Source organism: Neolamprologus brichardi, chromosome 8 (genome assembly GCF_056152115.1).
Source record: "Neolamprologus brichardi isolate AB-2024 chromosome 8, ASM5615211v1, whole genome shotgun sequence".
Taxonomy (NCBI): Eukaryota; Metazoa; Chordata; class Actinopteri; order Cichliformes; family Cichlidae; genus Neolamprologus; species Neolamprologus brichardi.
The window spans coordinates 22,093,907-22,114,433 of NC_142111.1; the positions used below are offsets into that span (position 1 = coordinate 22,093,907).

A 20,527-nucleotide genomic window follows, 5' to 3' on the forward strand; every position below is an offset into this window, starting at 1 on the left:
CTCACAAAATTGGACAAAATACTTTATTCTACTGGGCTCTAAATTAAAAGGTGGAGAGAGTATTTATAAATTGTCATTGAAAGACGTCACCTTTTGGTGTTATTTCCCCAAAAATGAAACTTTTCTAATATTGAAAATGAGATTCACATGATGTATGGTTGTTTACACTTTCATCCAAGTCGGTGCCTAACCTATCCATCCACCTACATTTCCACTAGTCCACGTTGGAGACGTATGAGTCTTAGCAGAGATGCACAAACCTCCTTCCAGGAGGATGCCAAAGTAATCCCAAGCGATCCAAGAGGCATAACCTCTCCAGCATATCCTGGGGTCGGCTTGGGTCTCCTTCCAGGACGTACCTTAAACATCTCACCTAAGAGGCAAATTGCCACCTTTATTGTGGCCGAGGTGTTTCTGTGCCCAGGAGTTATGCTGTCAGGGGCAATTTGAATTTGTAGGGCTTCAGAAGGAAAAGAAAAGTACTCTGGGGGCAAGGGCCAGACTAAAAGTGACTCAGAGAAAGGACAGATTAACCTCACCCACACTGGAGCCAAACCTTAACCAGTGAGACCCAGCTGGGCCCAAAAAAAAGGCACATGTGCCCAGTCGCTTATGAGTTCACCACCCTCAAGAGGGACTGCAGGGGTCCTGGCATTTGCCAAACTAGCTTCCTAAATGTCACACCTTTATGGGTCACATCTAAACAAGCTAACAAGCTTTTTTTTCTGGCTTTCTAAGCTCTCAATGCTCTTAGGAATCATCTTTAGTCTATAACCTGGCTTTGACCTGTAGTATGTTCTCTGGGAGTATAACTGTGGAAAAATAGTAAACAACTTCACAATGCAAGATGAGAGTCCAAAGCCTTGGAGAGCTGTAATATTCCTCCACAATACCAAGAAACTGTTGCCAACACCTGACTCCAATCATATGTGATCATATGTGATTATTAGCACCTGTGGCTGCCCCCTCCATCTCTCCCACACATACACATTCACATATAAAATGCTGTAAGTCTTGCAGACACTACATTTTCAGGAGCAATCACCAGATAGTTTGCAGATTATTCTTGGGATTGCTGTAATATTGGAACCGTAACCCTAAAAATAGTTTTTATGATGGATTGGTCAGTTAGTCAGACATCCAGAGATTTCACTTTAAAATATGATCCAAGTGCTTGCAGTAACGCAATGGCAAAAATGCTGAGAGCTGTACTTTGTGGCCAAACATTACCTAAACTGTGCCATAGTCACATGTACTGTTACTGTTTTCTTTACAACATGTCCATTATTTCTTAATCACATATTACCAAATTCATTGGCTGTGTGTGTCTGAGTGTGTGTCTAGTAGTGGTGAAATGGATGAATGTCTGCGGCTAGTGAAGTCTACTGACTGCCTAAATACACATGTTTCTAACTAATGACTCCAGATCAAATACATTTTTCTATTAATCAAATGATTAATTTACATAACAAACTTTTCAGGGTCCAAAATTACATTTGAAAAGATCTAATTCTGTCTGATTAACTGTTTAAATTCCAAAGAGATTCAGTTTACAAGGGTTTAGAAAAACTAAAAAAAAAAGTAAATCCTTTAAGCATAAAGCTTGAAAAATGACATTTTTTCCATCTGTCTTATTATTACAGTTTCCCATATTTGATTTACTGTAGGACTAGGGTGGGCCAAGGGCAACCTTCGTCAGCACTGTGTTCATCCATGACTAAATAAAAATAGAAACTAGTGCATATTTTGGTCACTTCATACTGAATTACAGCAGCGCAGTATTGCAGACATGAATGCATGAAGTTTTTTTTTTTTTTTTTTAATATGCCCAAATATGGCTTGCCTAATAACCACTGGTTAAATGTATAAAAAAGTGACTTTTGCTTATTCTGAGTGCATCATCCCCATTTAAAATAATGTATTCAATTCATGTGGGGGTTTATAGTATGCTAGTTTGCATTAACATTATATTCTTTTCCATTTCGATCTCTAAAAAAACAAATTTCAAGTGGCCAAACCTTCCATTTAAATGACAATAAATTCATAATAAAAATCATAATAAAATATTAGTTCTTTAAGTAATCAACATTTATTAAAGCTGTTGAGACAATGTTGTCCAGCAATTTGGTTGTTTTCAAATATCAGGTTGCCACAACCATGTGAGACTTATTTATTTAATATTATATTGAAGTCAAAAGGTAATAATTGTGAAAAGGATAATTTATCATGCAGAAGACCCAAGGTGGTGTTTAATAGGTGGAAGAAATGGTTTGCATTTCTTCCTTAAATATGGATAAAAATAGCTAAATCCCACTCATGTGTAGGCTGGCACACTCTCTGTGTCAGGTGGTCTACAATGCAAAATTAGGAAAATGTTAACTTGACAAAAATGATTTTTTTTAAAAAATCATTACATTAAACATAAAAGTTAATAAAGGAGTCTAAGTAAAACCCAGAAACACAAGCCAGGTGGTGCAACTATAAGAGATCAAACGAATTATGTTGAAAAGACAATTGAATATACTATTTTAAACAAAAATGGACTCGCATCCAAAAATACACATCAATGACGCCTATACAAACAGGCAAAAAATAAATAAATTTGGCTGCATAAACCACCATATTTGAACGGAAAAATTGCAAACACTAAAAGCAACACAACACCCACCTCTAGCATGCCACGTGTTCCTAATAAACTGTTGCATTCAGCAGTTCAATGCAGCTTCATGAGTCTGTTTAACTACTTTAAGCACTTTATGATCCACAATCATATTGCTTTGATTGTGTCTCAGTACTGTTATTTACTAAACAGGCAAAGTTTTAATCTAGCCTACTTAGCAAACGATGGTACACACATAGCTAGCTAGCATCTAGCTAGTGAACACAAGCACACTGGAACATTTAGGAGACAGGGAACCAGGTATTTTTGTTGGAGTTATATTGGTCCATAACATGAACAAAATAACCCAAAGAACTTACATTCAGCATCTGGGCAGAATCACACTTTATCTTAGCTTACAAGTTGCTTTTAGCCGCCATGTAGCCAAAACAATCATTAAAGCAGGTTTTATTGTGAAAGAGAAATCACCATTTTTTATTTATTTATTTTTTTTCAACAGACCTAAAAACTGTTCTATTTTTATTTTAAGACATTTTCACAGCCAGGAGCACTGACATCATCCTGCTGTTTTGGCTAAGCAACCACAAAATTCCTGCCCATTTGTCAGCATAGCAGTCAGTCATTTAGCTTGCGCAGCTAATGACTTTAGGTAATGCTGTTGGCAAACTAAGAATAAAAAACACACCATCCATTTCACCCACATCTCTCTGTGCCTGAAGCTGTTTGTACAGTTTATTGTGCATTACAAATTATTTTTGAAACAAGTTGAGCATGAATAACCACTTCCAGCTATTTCTCAATTTTCCCTATTTGTAATAGCTCTTATAAAAAGCAGTTTATACAAAAAAATAAGCACAGTTTACTTACATTTAACATTTAACTGTATAATATAATTATAAGTAGTACTTGTTAGATGTGTTTCTATAATAATTCAGTCAGTAGTTTAAACATACAGATGCTAAACATGCCCAAAGATGTTTAACATGCCAAACCTACTTTAAGCTAATAAAATATGATGACGAGATTATGACCTGGTCAGCAACTAAAATACTGTTTAAAGTTCGACCATGATGGAAAAAGTTTTTGCTGAAGTGACTACCAGCTTAAATTCACCTTTGATTGGTACAGTACATATTGTTTTGTTATTTTGTAGACTGAGCCACTGGTACATTCTTGTTTATAAGGCTGCTCTTGTCTTGCTTCCAGCTTACTGACCTACATTCATCAGAAAAGTGTGGGAAGTTATTGTCTACAGTCCCAAGACCTCAGTCCTTCTGGTGTCCCAGAAGTCCACACTGAAATGGAAAAAGAGATTCAAATTTGCAGCATGGTCCACCTGGACTCAGCTGCAAAATCCACTAAAAATGTGATTTTTAAATGACCTGGAGGCAGTTACTTCAAGCTGGAAATGTTTTCCCTGAATAACACTATACCTGTTTGTTGGAATGAGACAGCGACCTTTACTCATGTCGTAGGCTTTATTGGTATTTTGGTTGTTTTTCCATTTTACTCATTATCACTTGCACATTTGGTATACTTATTAATTCTGTGTGTATTTCTGTGTGTGTTATCAGTCTATCGCGCTGATGTTTGTCTTGGCCAGGACACTGCTGTAAAACATATTTAATCTGAAGAGTCATATCCTGGTGGAAAAGGGAGTAAATAAATATAAATAAAAGATTTTTTTGTTGAATTAATTCTTCATTTGCTGTTCTCTTGGTGTTTGGGTAGGATGTTTGGCTGCTGAGGTCTTCACAATTAAATTGGGAAAAGATTGGCAATGTCACAAGAAGATCAAACCTGAGTTTAGTACTGTTTCGATGTTATATTTTACACTCAAAAAAATTCTTGATAATTTTTCTGGATAAAATAAAATCCACCTCTGTCTACCTGTGCTCATAGGGCTCTCAGCTAATGTTGACAACAAGACCTGGTCCGTAAAAGATTATGTTCAGAATTTCAGTTTAAAATCTACCATTGGCACCAAAAAGCACATGGATGTTTCAGACAGCTAGAAGTGCAGTCTAATGTCTATTTGTCACCAATAATATTCCATCTCGGTCTCTGATTGGAAGAAGCACACATGTGGTCCGTTTTGCACAGAAGAATAGTCAAAAAATGCATCAGAAGTGTCTTTTGTGTACAGCCTGAAGCAAAAACAAAAACTGTTGCTGTTGACTGTTGTGACTGTTGACCATTGCATTATGCCCATTACTCCCTTTGACTGGAGTTTTAGGTTTAGTCGAGCCAGCTAACTCAAAAAAGCCAGGCCATGTTGAACTTTATTGACACCCCTAAGCTCCGTGCCTCAGAGCACCCATGTTCTTGTATTCTGTGGTTACACAAAAGCAGATTTCATGTTGTGATTTTGGTTCTTGGCTTTGTGTTCCCTTGTTTATCAGCTCCTATATGTGTCCCAGCTGGACTGATGATATCTCAGTGTCATGGTTATTTAATCATGAAATTACTTAACGAGACAGAGTCAAACAAACCCAGAGACATTTAAGTGATTTTTTTTAACATTTGAAACATTATTTCAACATTATTCTTATTATGCTGTTTCCTTTCTTTATACACTTTTACCAGATTTTACTCAAAATCCTTTCTACTATATTCATTCCACGCTTGTTTTCCAAGACAGTAGCCGAGAAAAGGCTCCCACAGTCCAGTCAGACCCAGGTGAACATGAGGTCACAGGAGGTCATGCTGTCAGACTCAAGAGACTGATGGAGGGCTTTAATCCTGCCAGTGTCATGAAGATGGATCAGATGAAAACACACACACACACACACACACACACACACAAACATTCAATTCATATGGAAGTTTGCATCTATAGGGACATGACAGCAAAGCAGTCTTTTACAAATTCTGCATGTGTGTGTGCGTACTCGAGCTTTCTCTTATTCTCTCTCTTCTCTCAGTTTCTCTCTGTTTTGCACAAACACACACTCTTAAACACACACACGGAGCTAGACTGACAGAAACAGGTTGTCAGCAGGGTGAGGGGTGATGTGACTCATGTCCAGCTCATTCATCTGCAATGTGTGGTGCCTATGACTTCAGTCCACCGACTCATAGGCTTCTCAAAAACTCACCCCTTCACTTAAATAAACACAACGTTACAAGAAATGTTCACATGCATTACTAAATCGAATGTGTAAAACATTTTTCAACATAAACAAAACTTCAGTTTCTTAAAGGATAAGGCCAGTGATGGTGTAGAGTTCTCCTATTGGAGACAAATCCATTGAAAAGTCCAAAACAAATGACAGTTTGTTTGATGGAGTCAGTCTTTAAAAGCTGGACACGTACTTTCTCCATTCTGCATAACCCCCTAAAATTTCTGGACACCCAGTTTAGCAGTGTTGCTCACTACTGTGATAGTAAAGAGGTTTGGAAACAGGTACAATGATTGTAAAAAATCAGCTGATTTTCCATTTTTGTGTTGTTCGAATATTGGTTGACAGTTGTATGTTTGTGGGAAAATAGAACATAAACTGCATGGCTTTTAGAATTGCAAAATGTAACAGTAAAATCAATTCGTTCCAATAAAATCAAGAGTAGCTGTAAAGTTAGGTAGTGAAATTTTAGAAAAGAGACACTGGCTCTTGGGCTCTGTCTTGCACTCTCACACTGCCTCTGTTTCTACAGGAAATAATACAAAGATTCCATTAATTTTTTCTGCAACGAAAAGTTAATTTCATCCATTTCAGCTCTAAATCTGACCCAAAAACACTGCTGAGAGCACAGAACAAAGTTTGCTTTGCTTTAAAGGCCGGAGATGTGGATACATGCAGACTAGGAACACGGGGCATTTTCCAGTCTAGAAGACAATAGCAAAGATTTCAGATGTGTTTCCACTAGGGGAAATACTCTGTTTGGGTCACATGTGTGGCGATGGAGGAATGGGTGCTTGGATTGAGTAAGCAAGCTGTAAATGCTCTATTAACACACAAGCTCAATAGGACATTAGAAGGATGTTGCACTGGGGAGATGGTGAGGTAAAACCTAGCTGAAATTTCACAAAGATGTCCATGTAGTAGTAGATTGGGCTACAGTATGTGAGGCGTGGGAATTTTAGCAGTTCTCTTCTGAGCTCTATCACAGCTACTGGGACATTTTTATAAACTGTTTTATTTTTTTATATCCTATCAAGTCTAGATTTAGGGTAAGTTCTGTTTTCCTTTTTCCTTTTCCTTTGTGTGTTTGATATACTGATGCAGACCTTTATAACCCCTAAAGTTAGTGACAAGATATGGCAGATTGGATGAAGAACAACCCTGAAAATGAATTTATTATATCACAACTTATTGCACAAATCTAGTATGCATGGGCAAGAATGTCATGTATGTATTTATTACATTCAAGATGAATGGCATTAATTTTCTGAATGAATTCTAGTACCATATTTTTCGGACCATAAGGTGCACTGTCCATGAACGAGTCTGTTTTCATTCATAAGGTGCACCGGATTATAATGTGTGCATTAAGCAAAACAAAACAGTCAGATTAGTCAAATTTGACTCAACTTATTCTTCTTGCTTCTGTACCATTGATTCATTAATGTTGAATTCTCTTGCAGCTGCTCTATTCCCATGTTGTTTCAGTATATTAATGACTAATGTCGTATTGTGGATGGATTATCTCAGTTCTCCTGACTGGAGTTTGGTCCGTTGTGTAACAGTTGCTGTTGTAATGCAGTGTATGACCACATGGCGGCGCCTCCTGTCTCATGACTGGTGTGTCACCCCCTTTTTTGTTCTTCTTCGCACTCTCCCTGTAATGGATGCTCCCGTGTGTACGCGGACTAGTGTGATCTCGTGTAATGTGTGGTAGAGGTAGTACTTTTATTTTTGATATCGTAAATAAATGAGTACTTTTGGAAAGTCAGAAGCGGTTGCTCATTCGCTATCCACCTGCACACCTCCGCGGCTGGCTTCATCTCCACCCCACGTTACAGTTGAGAGCATCAGCCATGCAATAGCATTTGTCCCTAACCATCCTGAACCCGTTAACTTTTATCAAGTGGAAAAAAGTTAGCGTTCATCCTCCAGCTTCACTGTGTTTATGTTATGCTAACATAGCTGTGTCCCTAGCGATCGCGTAGCACATCATTATATACCAGCTAGGCCAACTTCAGTAACCCTGCAAACACCACTGCTGTTGTTAGTTTTCTGTCTTCATTTATGTTGGAAGTGATGGCAGAGCTGTACGTTTTAATTTTTTCAGAAATCTCTCAGTCAGAGCATGCTATATCATGTTTAGGTGGAAACTAGCGAGCTAACTTCCTGCTTACGTTCTGCTAACTTCTAACTCCGTTAAATTTAATAAATTCTGTTTTCATGGATGCCTGGATGTTAAACTTAATTGTTACACCTGGTAAAGCAGCAACGCTGATGATTTAATTAAAGATGAAAGAATTTAGACAGTTTTTGACTTTGGGACCTGAAATCGACAGAGTTTTGGACCCAGATTACTCCGCGAGGCTCCTAACTACGGCAGCCGTAATGCTCCAACAATATGTCAAGTGGTGAGGCTCCGAAGCTTACCAAAGTCATACTAAAACATTTTTGACAGATTTTGGAGCGCCGTGTACCACATAAAATTGGTTCAAGTTCAGTAAGCACAAGCAGAATCCATACATAAGGGGCACTGGATTATAAGGCAATTTTTGAGAAAATTAAAGGATTTTGCGCCTTATATTGCGGAAAACACGGTAATAGCTATTTATCCATACATTAATTTAGAGGTTTTGTGCAGTTTTAGAAAAGCATGTGTGGGATTTACAAAAGCTGCAGTATTTTCTAAAAACAGGTGTAGTGACTTCATTTGAATATCAAGTACTAAATATAGGATTTTTTTTTTTAATATCAGTACAATTAGCAGTGAATTGCATTTTTAAATCAATGTGCTTGATTTTAAATATTCTCCTCTTTATATTTTGCACCTTATGAAAAGAACTCCCAGAAATACATGTGCAACTAGGAAAAGTGCAAAAATCTCTGAGTTCCCACCTCTTACATTGGTTTGGTGACTCCGCTGTCTTTGTAAAAACAGACAGTTTTTTTCTTTGCCAAAACCAAAAGCACAATATGTCAATAAATCTGGCCCTAAATCTCTTTTCTTACTCAGCAGGTCTGTTCATATACCAATTCAAATTGTATTTGTCAATAGAACAAAGCTATAACTCTTCTGGATCCAGATGTTTCCACATATTCATAAGCAGATATCTGCTAATGTTTACTTGCTTGACTTTACTTCATACGGCTTTGTAGGCAAATTCATTTTATGCTGACCATTTCTATATCCTTTAATGTCAAACACATAGCTTCTCACATTCACCGAAACACATAAAAATACCCTGCGTGTCTTCTTCTTGAAACACACGCACATGTGCGCTCTCTTAATGACGTAAATTTTCACATTGCACACACACTCACAGACACACTAATTTATACTGACACACAGATGGCCTCTTCTTTGACCACAAATGTAGAGTAACTCCTGCTCCCTGCGGTGTGGCCAAGGCTCAGACTGCCAGTAAAAGCGAGGGATGCTTCATGGCTCAACAATTTGCTGGCTAAATGGAAAGGGTTTGGTGTGTGACCTCAAACACTCTCCTTTCTTCCTCTCCTTTTCCGTCTCACTTACTCTCTTCTCTTTTGTCCACTCCTGGTTTTGTTGCCCGTTTCCTAATCTGATTTAATGTCATTCCAACCTTTTATTTGTTGCTATGACGTTTTACTTATTATTTTTGTTTTGCGGCAACTGAATGAAATGTTCTCAAAAGCAGGTCAAGTTATTTTCTAGTATTTCGAAAATGAAAGAGGGCAATTTCAACTCCTGTTTTTTCTTCACGGCTTCAAATCAGTTCTCCTTTAGCGTGCCTTGTGTCTTTATTAACATATTTATTTTCTCACTTCTTTTCCCACAGCTTCCAGCTCTCAGTTTTATTTTCAAGGTGCGATATGAGAGGTCAAGACCAGAGTGAGGACGCGTGAGGAAGGCAAGCAGCTCAGCTCGCAAATATGAGCAGTATGAAGAAAAACTGCATTTAAGTAAAGTGCGGTTCAGCGGGTTTATTGGGTAACAGTACGCTGAAATTGAATCCAAAATTTGGTTTAGCCAAAAAGGTTTAAATGGTATTAGAGACATTACTTCATGGGGAAGTGGCTTCTATCATGTGTAGCATGCAGAGATTAGAAATCAGCGATCAGAAAATTGAATAATTGCATCCTTGCTTCATGCGAACGCGGTTAATCTACATGTGATTGGTGTCGCAAACAATTGCTGCTGACGCTGCTTGACATCTCGGAGAGATTTAGTAAGAGATGCAGGATCACAAAATTAAAATGAACTGACAAAGAACCCCCTCTCCCCTCCCAGTCACAGTGTTTGCTTAGGGGAAATATTAGATTGTATGTGTAAAATACGACGGTGAAATTTCATACTGTGTTTCAATAACGTGAGAAAACCTCAGGAGGTGTGAGCGCTCGAATAGTCAATATCAAATCCAGTTGTCCTTTCACCTCAAAGTTAAATAAGTCCAGCCAGGTGGATTTAGGTGTGTTGCAGTAATGTGCACACACACTTACACAGCCATAAAAACAGCACGAGGAAAAAAAGGAAAGACTTTTCAGATTGGAGAGGACAGGCAAGGATCAGGGGTGCAGAGGGAAAGGGTTACGGTTAACTTTCCTCTAAAGGGTGTCAAAAAATGAACTAAATTGGGTGTCAGAAAGCACTAAGGAGTTGAAATAAGTCAGGGTCCCCCAGCTCCCATGTGGGTGGGTGCTTGCTTTATACTTTTCAGACAATGTCCCTTTAAAAGCACCATGTCTGGAAAGCCCATTAGATGTGCATATAAAATTTCCCCTGTGATTAATAGTTTGATGAGGCAGGGTTGGTTGGAGGGTACTACCAACATGTGGCCGGCAGGGCTCCTCCTCTGCAGTCTCACGTTACACTCCATAAACTTGCCACTCTTTCCCACCTATATGTTTAAAAAGGAGGAGGGCTCACTTGTCAAGAATGCCTTAGAAGAGTTGTGAAAACAGCCAGCCCGAGAACGGGAGTCATACAGTTGTGGATGCCGCTTTCCCGAAGAGCAGCAACTTGGTTAGATCTGGGAAGGAGAGAGGGTGTGTGTGAGAGCGACGCAGAAGGGAAAGCGTGTGAGAGTGTGTCAGGACCAGAGGCTCCAAAGGACGTCACGCACGCTCCCAGAGAGAGAGGGAAACGTGCTGTCACAGGAAGGTGTCTATCCTCACGTGCTCTGGGCTGTGGAAGAGTCAACAGCCTCTGACAGAAGTGAGTAGATGCAGTGAGACGATGGTGTTCATTTAGTCAGCTGAAGTGGATATTACTCAAAAGTGACAAAGATATCGATTTCTAGTCCTAACTTACTTTCTGAGAGAGGTTGAAATTCCTCGACAGGGAAAAGACTGTGCTCGAGATCGTGCGAAGGGTTTTTGCATCACGATGGATCAGCCGGCCAGCAGCTGCATGCGGAGCGCCCATCCCAGCAGCCCCATCTGGGGCTGCATGAGGAACCCTCACTCTGGGGTCCCAGGGGTGAATCTGCAGTCGCCCTACCAGCAGGCCCCGTTCTCCCTCCACCAGAAGCCTGAGTTCCTGGCCTACACAGATTTCTCCACCTCCTGCCTGGTGTCGAGCACGCCGCACGCAGCCTACCCTCGCGATGACAGACTGTACCAAGAGAGCCAAGGGGGTTACCAAAGAGCTGACTGGCAGTTCAACCAATGTGAGACTCGTGTGAGAGCACCTGAGGCCTGCCCGCCTGTCGCCCCTGCAGTAATAGGTGGCGGCGGCGGCAGTGGGGCTGGAGGGCCTGAGCTGGACAGTGTAGGGGGGGACAGGCTTCCAGGCACCGTGCCCGGGTGTATGGAGGGAGAATACTCACCCCAGAGCGTGGCGTCGGCCGACTCGGACAAGAAGAGCTCCAATAAGAGGAAAAGAGATGTCACAGGTAAGCCAGCGAGCTGGGATCAAGGGGTGCCACCTGGTGTGTGTTGGTTTAAAAGTATAGGAGAACAGAAAAAACAGTGATCCCTACAGGCATTTGAAAGCAAATAGCCAAATTTAGGAGTGGTAACAAAAACAAAGTAGACATATTGTTTTTGTGTTTTGGGTCTCTGATAAATTTTAGACTAAAAAAAAAAAAAAACCACTTCCACAATTTTTTTCCTTTAGTTTTTATGCCAAACTACTGCACAGGTGTAAAAACAGATCAACTAAAAACAATATTTACGTCATTCTTACCTCACTGAAAATCAAGAATATACGCATCAAGGTCAAGAATTCCTCCCGCGCCCTGTATCACAGCTGGCAATGACACAAATTCCCTGCATTTCCTCACCAAATCAGCCTTAAAGCAGCACACTCACACGGTCGCTATGTAAAAGGTGAGTAGGTGACGAGACTTTTGTGTTCAAGACACACTTTAAGTAGCAGTTGCATCCTCTTATTGTTCCAGCGCTTTCAAAAGGATGATTCATGAGGCATTTGAACTTTTCATTTTGCTGCTGTATCCGTTGGAAAAAGACCTTTGATTTATTACAGCAGGGCGACATTAAAAATTATGATAAAAAAACGAAGTTGGGTGTGAAGAGGAAAGCGTTTAAAGGCCTTTTGGGTATTTTGCGCTGTGTTTTTCTCCTGAACACAATCCTGTTGCGTATTGATTGCTGCTGTGAATTTTTCAAGCGGATAAAAGGGTTGAAAAAAATTGTATTTGGTGATATTTCAATGTATTTAATTAAATTTTATACAATTTTTCTTTCCAGATATTTCCTAAAAAAATTCCCACAAAAAAGGACTTAATGTATTTTTATTCTCAAACATCAATAAGAAGGAATGCCCTTAGATAATTTCGCCTATCATATTTCACACTTGCTAACAGGACACAAAAGTAACAGATAGCCACGACAGACCAATCCTAAAAGTTTCAGGCGAAACATTAGCAGCAGAACAACAGGCCAAAGGAAACATTTAGTTTTAAAGTGAATCTAAATGTGTGAAGGTTTTATTATGGGGACTGTCACCCTAGCAAAATAAAAACACATCCAGCACATATGGAGCGTTCATATTTCATTTGTAGACGTTTTTTGGTAAATTTATCCTGTAATAAACACAGTGATTTATGCGTCTTACAGGAAAGAAAAATAAGCATCCATACTTTTAACTTTTTACACATTTTAATATATATTTAAATTAAATTTTGTTATAGTGCTCAAGCAAGTGTGGCGTAATTGTTATTCATATAGCCACTCCACTTGCCAGACAAATATTAAAGAAATTAAAACAAAAGTTAAAAAAGGGGAACCCAAGACAGAATTAAAAGACCAAGACAAATACAAAAATAACGCTTAAATAAGAGCGATGAGTGTCCAGAAATGTTAATGTTGAATTCAAACCACATAGAGAAGTACACTAGTGCATGTTGCTAAAGATGGTGTCGTCTAAAGTGTCCAGTATTTAACCCTGACCTGTCCAAACATAACAGACCATGTCTGATTGTAAAGCGTGCAAATTTGGAAATACTACATGACCAATGCATGCAACAGACATGAGTCTAATTGAAAAAGAGGAGGCGAGGGAGCACCCCACACACCAGCCCACTCCACTCACCCTCCTTTTTTTTTACCTTATTGTAACCTCCACTCTCTACGCTGAAAACATGCCAGACCACGTCTGGTAAAATCACTTTCCTGTGAGCCCACTTCTTACATTCTTATCCATTGACATTTTCCTGTCGTTAAGCCGTAACATAATCTCCCACTGAGTGCATGCAACATGTCCGACCGCTGCATCAGTTCTGGGTTTTAGAAAAGAACCATTCACTTTTTCGAATTGACTAGCTGGTAGGAGAGCATATATTAGGAAAATGTCCTGAAGGCATTCACATTACATGCACATACATAGCAGCTGCTATACGGTCTGCTTCTGTGTATTTGTTCTGATATGGAAATGTGGTGCACTCGGGTAAAGTTTCCAAATGTTTAAAACCAAAATGATATGATCTGACATTGACTGCAATCCAAAATTTGACCATCATAACACTGTGTGATATTTAACAGGGATGCTGTTGTAAACATTTGACTGTTGCTGGCCCTAAAATCAATATGGTTTTGATATTAAATTTTAAGGTCTGACATGCATGAAAAGGAGTTCTGCACCATTACAAAATGAGCGTGTTAACACTTAACACAGTAACTGTTAGCAAATATACTTCCTCTAACAGCTTGGTTTTGCTACATGCATTTTGCTTTTTCAACAATTTAACTGCTTCTATAAACCATCCATATACAAACAAGCAATAAATGTATACTATAAAGCACTGCAAAAATGATTCTACACATGCAAAAAAAGATTTTTCAGGTAGGCGTAAAAATGTTTTTTTAAAAATATTTTTTAAAGCTGCTGGTTTTGATCAAATGCAGCATGATTTGCACAAATGTACATCATACCTAGGGGTCCATGACCACAAGCCAAGGGTATAACAGCCAGAAAAATAGAAAATTGTGCTCAGTTACTGGAAATGTACAACCATAAAATCTTTGGCTTGATAGAAAGATATACTGTTGCCCATCGCATCACAAGCTTATGAAGTATTTTGGTTAAAATATCTTAGAATACAAATAGTTTGCAACTATATGCTTAATCTCTATTAGGATTAGGACGATGAATGAGGTTCTTGGTAAATGTTATTCCTTTAATAAATGCCTAGTAAGTTTGAGCACCATTCTCATAAAGTGTTATAATAAGAAATTAAACATTTATTAACTGAGAAAAGTTTAAAGATGCTATCTAAAGGGGTTAAAATAAACGTTAGCCAATAAACTGTCTTAATGCATTGTGAAATTCAGTGTTGAACTTTAGCACACACATTTTTGCGATCAGTAGTTTTCGCCTGGGGTTTTCTGCTTTAAAACAATCACTAATTTACAACAACTTTAATTCAGTCCTGATGAAGACAAACTCCTTTTGCACCATCCACCCAGAAAGGCACCAAATGCTGTTTTGCCTTTGGGAGACCCCGCTGTGTGCAGAAGCCCTCTCCCTGCTAGTTTATGGCCTCTGGCTGTGCAGGATATTTATTGGGGGCCTGTTTGGTGAGAGCCAGTATGTGCCCTGCCAGGTGTTCAAAGCAGCTAAACCTGTCTTGGGAAATTTCAAGAGTCGGCACACTTGAGGATGCCCATCGTTATTGATACTTGAACCACAAAAACAAATCTTTTTTTCCCCTAACAAACCATATGGCACATCAGGCGTTTGTACACAAAAACTACACGTGTGCACAAACACTGTATGTCCTGGTTTGCCCAGTCACATCTGGCCCAGGTGCTGCAGTCCATTTCACATTCTGGCACGCTGCTCTGGCAAGCACAGAGCAGAACTTCTCACTTTGACAAATTAGAACCATTTTCTGGTGATTACATCAGCTGCTGGTGTCTCTACGCCTGCACAATTATTACCGAAACTCTTTCCCTTCAATACACAGGAGAGGTTTTACTTAAAGGTAAATCAACCAGCTTTCATATATGTTTATCCTGTTAATGAGGTTTAAAATTTGGCCATTTTTCTAAGCTATGTGAGAAATGCAGGGAAATATATAAATGTATAAACCGCAGCCAATTGTTTCTTGAATAATCTTAGGCTGTGGGTTTTCTGACTGCCACATTCACAGAGATATCTCAAGGCTTTTTTTCTGATGCTTGCTGTCATGTAAAGATGAGTTAATGTGAATCTGCTCCGAGCGCTCCCACGGGGACTGTTCTGACACACACACCCACACCGACGTAGCACTCCGACCTGGACACATCCGCACCTTTGTTCTTTTGTTAGAGGCTTTAACGATGTTCCGCTGCATTCCTCCACTAACTTAGGCCCTCTGTGGCTGGTTTGGTGGCCCCTGCCCTGTGCCGATACGCTCTTACATACATAAATCGCGAAGGAATGTTTAGAGGAAGACATTTGCACTTACAGCATGTGTTCATGAACAGACAAATAAGGGGAAATAAGCAGCAAAAAATAACCCCGGCATGCGCAGGCTGCAGGTGTATGCGACTCGTGAGGCCAGGTCATGGTGGTCTCTTTTAAAAGTGCTGGTTTTAGTGTTTACTATATGAGGGGCCACCCTTTAAAGAGCCTTTGGAGTTATGGTTTGTTGGTTGAAAAGGGTCTTGGGGTCAGTTTAATTGCGAACTAGAGGCCAGTCACAAAATGAGTGGGGAGCTAATTTAAATCAGATTAGCTGTGAATGATAGGAAGATGAAGGGTCTCCAGGTCAAGTAGCACACTTGCATGTGTAGCTGCTTGTGAAGAAAGGGGATGCTGATCATTTTTATTTAGTTTTAAACTAAAATTATGGGATCGTACAGATCATTTATTACCTTCACTGCAAACAGCTTTAAAGCATTGGTTTCCTTGTGTCACCTGACTTTCCCTTTAAGTTGATCCAAACAGACTCATAGGGAAAGCCATCAACACAGCTTCTTAATGTCCAAATATTCCTATCTGAATTCATGTATACCACTATTCCTTATTGAGCAATTTCAGCTGTTTCTGTATAATTTTCTCTTCAATCTTTATTGTTATTCATGATTTTAGCAGAACATTAGCTATAATTTTCAATTTATTCATTTTAGCTTGCTATATGAACTATTATTATTATTATTAAACTATGTACAATAGTTAGTCTGGGCACAAAATTATTTATAATTATAGCCAATTTCTTCTATTAGTCTATTATTTATCTAGTATGTTAAGTTAAAATTTTATTTGATGATCCACATTTTAACTAACAATTTCAATTTGGTAGCCATCCTATTAACTAAGAAAATATTCATAACCTTAGCTTGCCATTGAAATTATTTTTCACAATGTTTAGCTAGCTAAAGGTATTAACTGGCAGACACACCAACACGCAGAATCTTCTCATTTTTACTGATAATTTTAATCTTTTAAAGTTTCGATTCTTATTGGGCGTTAGGCTTACTCTTCTATTTTACTGATTTATGCCGTTATGTTGGCTGGATAGTGGCTCCCTTGTGTAGTGGTTAATATTTTTACATAACCTAATACACAAAGGGTCTGCAATTCAAAACTAGGAAGAGAGACAAACCCTTGGAAGGGTTGCATAAGAAAGGGCATCTGGTGTAAAAATCTGTGCCTAATCAAATATGTGGATCCACCCACTGTGGCAACCCCCTTGGGAGCAGCTGAAAAAAGCTATGCCTTTACTTTGACTTTTGATTAATAGTCATTTCTTCACTCGAACCTCAATTCATAAATAGTTCTGTTTTTTTTCATCTGTCGACAAACCCATTTGGATACTTTGACACCTGATTGGGAATCTCTGGTTTAAAGGAATAAACTGGCAAATGGCTCGCACTCTATGAAATGCCTTTCTCTTTCCAGATATCCAGGAGTCCAGCTTTAAGGTGGATTCCAGCTGCAAGGCAAGAAAAGAGCGCACAGCATTCACCAAGGAGCAGCTGAGAGAACTGGAGGCAGAGTTCACCCACCATAACTACCTGACCAGGCTGCGTCGCTACGAGATCGCTGTAAACCTGGACCTCACAGAGAGACAGGTACAACACTTTTCCCTAATATACAATTTCCAGCATGGCAGGATGAACCATAATGTTATCGTTCCACATCAACATCATACAACATCTTGGAACGTATTGGAAAGCCTTAATGTCTGTCCTTCCCCTGTACTAAATACCAATGCATAAACATAGCGGCATTTGAATTACAATGAACATGTTTTTTCCACAGTAGTTTTCATTCTGTGGTTCTAGCAGAATGACATGCAGCTTTAATGAGTGGGTGGCAGCTCCAGACTCGATGAAATCGGGCGAACATGTGTCGATGCTGCTGGATCAAACCCCGGTCTGCTTGTCAAGCCACTGTCCCTCTCAGCTCCTTCTAATGAGGCCGTGGTGCCACAGTGACCACACATGCTGCCGTCTGCTCCTAAATCTATTTCCCAGATCCCTAAAAAACACACACACATGCATGGACAGAAATGTTCGCACACAGCCAGGTTCCATCTTCGCTCAGGGCTCCCACTGCAACCAGCGCTTTCCAATTCATCCTACATGCTTTGGCAGTTTGCCGTCCTTTCAATCAGTCCTGAGTAATGGACAGGCTGAGGTTTATCTGAATCCCAGAGCTGTAGGGGAGGACACTTCTAGTGGGATGTGCAGGGGTCACCTAAGGCTTCCTTGAATTGTGCACACACCGGTTGGAGTTAATTTGAATCTATTTGAGAGAGTTTAGTTTATAATTTTAAGGGAAATAAACCTGTGCTTTTGTCTGCAAATTGACATAATCAAGTAGTTTAAAAACATAATAACTGTGTATGCATAGCCTGGTTATAACTTAAGGTTTATTTGCTTTAAAATGCATGTATTTGTCTCTGCCATGGAGCGTCCCACACACCATTCTTCTGTTGTAAATACTCACTACCGCACCAAATCCGCAGCTAACAATAGTCTTCAAAATGTATTGTTTCCTCCACTGTGAATAATGTTAACTAAAATGTACAGGCCCCAGCTGTTTGAGGCACCAACTGTATTAGAGACCTACTGATAAAGGCTTAAGTAAGACATTTTCTAAAGCTTTAAATAAACTATCTTGGTCACAGACTTAACAAATGCTCACTCTTCATTTTTTTTTTTTCCTGTCAGTTTTTCTCTATAATTTCCCCAGGTGTCGGGAAGTGTGTGTTTTTGCAGCTATTTATGTCTGGATAGTTAAAATATGAGCTCATTCTCATTTTTGAACAGCGCAAAGATACAGATGAGCACTGTCCACACCACAAGTACAGTAAACTCACATCCTGTGTAGGCTGACTTCCTGACAGTTGACTTTTTTGACCCGCTGTCTATACGATACTCTCTCCCTCCATTCGGAGTGATTTTGCAGCCAGGCCTCAGTGCTTTGTACTGACAAGCCGTGCTCCCTGCAAGGCCAATGCAAACCAAGTGAATTTATAATCTGTGCTGGGAGATTTGTGGAGGATTATTTGTCTATTTTTTTGCTGACCGTGCTGTAAATTTTGCTAAAAATTGCAAACTGGAGAGAAAAGCCACAGTGATCCTGTTACACGTTCAAATATGGTGAAAAATTCAAAGTACTGTGAGAAGGTATCTGGTTTAGATTTGTATTGTCCTAAGACCACAGCCTTTATTCGTAGTGCTAAGCGTTTATACTACTAGATCTACTATTGTTCTTTTCAATTAATGATCTATACAAATCTAAAAACTGATCACAAAAGACAAAGAATACTGTGAAATCAACCTTTGACATCTTAGCAATTTTGTCCCTAATCCACAATTAACTACATTAATTTACCTCAACAGCGTATCCATGCTAACGACTTTGAAGAGTCATCATTCTATATGCTAATTTAATATTTCCTGTGTTTTTCCACTACAGGTTAAAGTTTGGTTCCAGAATCGGCGAATGAAGTGGAAGAGAGTGAAGGGAGGACAATCGGCTTCGCCCAACGAGCTGGAAAATGACGACATAGACTCAGCTGCTTCACCCAGCTCTGAATGATGTTTTTTAAAAAATTGTCTTCGGACAAAAAAAGAAGAAGAAAAAAAATAACGAGGCCTGCGCTCAACTGGACACCAACGCAACCTTTGATTTTATGGAAAGTTGGCTCCAGGAACCAAATAATTCCAGAGACTTTTTCATTCCCAAGAAGAAAACACCAAGCATCCGTCCCTGTTTTCTGTTGTAAATAGTTGATTTATGTCCATAATGAACTGTATTTTCATACAACTTTGATAAATACTCCATTTAAGAGGCCCACTCTTGATACTCCTGATCGTTGTATATTAGTGACAAAGTCCATACAGCAGCTTAAGGCTAGTGATGACATATCAGCCCATGATGTGATTGTGTTTGAGGTCCTCCCCTTTGCTTCCAGTATTGTAATCATGGCCTTTGACGCTTGACTACAACCACCTGGGAAAACTCAGACTGCACGAGTGTTGCCAAGGCCTAAGTGCCTCCGAATCAGATTTTTTTTCTTTTTTCATTTTGAGAGTTTCTTTTTCCTAGAATATAGTTTTTTGGTTTTTTTTTTTTTCTTTTCAGTAAGGCATTTTTACTACGTTTTATACCATTTGAATGTTGTTGATAAAACACAGATGTTGACTGTTTCTGCAAATAAAATAAATCATCTGTTGCAAAATGGGAAACATATTGGTAATTTCTTCCACCTGCAACAGTTGAGTTATGACTGGACAGTAGGTACAGTAGATGTGTATTTTTGGCAGATGCTTTTATTATGTGTGACTATAATTTCTAAAAGCAAAATAATTACTGATAGTTCAGTTTGCTTCCATTTGCTATTTCTGTTGGCAGGGGAAAGCAGGAGTATTAAATAGTTTGCATGTGTGTGCACTTAAAGGATGCAGCGAAATATTGTAGCTATATCAAACACTGTGGTGCACTTATTGGTGGTTGTTTAAAATATCAGTGTTTTGTACCATGATTTAAAATGATGACTCTTCTTCTTGTGCAAGAGCTAAAGAAATAGCACACAAAAAATATTTCTTGCTAAATCTAACAAACAAAACTGCACCAATCAATGTTCTTAATCGGTCCGTTTATCAGTGAGTGTACAATATAATACAACCAAATAGGAATGAACTCATAAGCCTGTCCTTTGACCATGTAGTCGAAGAGCAGTTTTTAATTTTAATTTAATGCATTTTAATGTTTTTAACATGACAAACAGGAAGCATGATTAGTTATGAGCCACATGGCCACTGTGTACTAAAGTCAACACCCTGCAGCTCCTGTTTGCATGCTGCATATATGTGCCACCTGTGTGACCACTGATTAAATATACACAGG

At 39.1% G+C, this 20,527-nt stretch overlaps 1 protein-coding gene across 1 annotated transcript; it reads left to right on the plus strand.

Annotated features, from left to right (window-relative positions):
* The first annotated feature begins 10,625 nt into the window (after positions 1-10,625).
* On the plus strand, positions 10,626-20,062 carry meox1 (mesenchyme homeobox 1). The gene is made up of 3 exons (XM_006793158.3): positions 10,626-11,612; positions 17,066-17,238; positions 19,094-20,062. The coding sequence occupies exons 1-3, from the start codon at positions 11,105-11,107 to the stop codon at positions 19,214-19,216; spliced, it is 804 nt and encodes a 267-aa protein (XP_006793221.2). The 5' UTR covers positions 10,626-11,104; the 3' UTR covers positions 19,217-20,062.
* Positions 20,063-20,527: the final 465 nt, after the last annotated feature.

Bases quoted from the DNA above. Each gene is read 5' to 3' on its own strand.
- meox1 (XM_006793158.3), top strand. From the start codon at position 11,105: ATGGATCAGCCGGCCAGCAGCTGCATGCGGAGCGCCCATCCCAGCAGC. The intron at 11,613-17,065 runs GTAAGCCAGCGA...TTCTCTTTCCAG, and splicing joins GAGGAAAAGAGATGTCACAG to ATATCCAGGAGTCCAGCTTT. The intron at 17,239-19,093 runs GTACAACACTTT...TTTCCACTACAG, and splicing joins TGGACCTCACAGAGAGACAG to GTTAAAGTTTGGTTCCAGAA.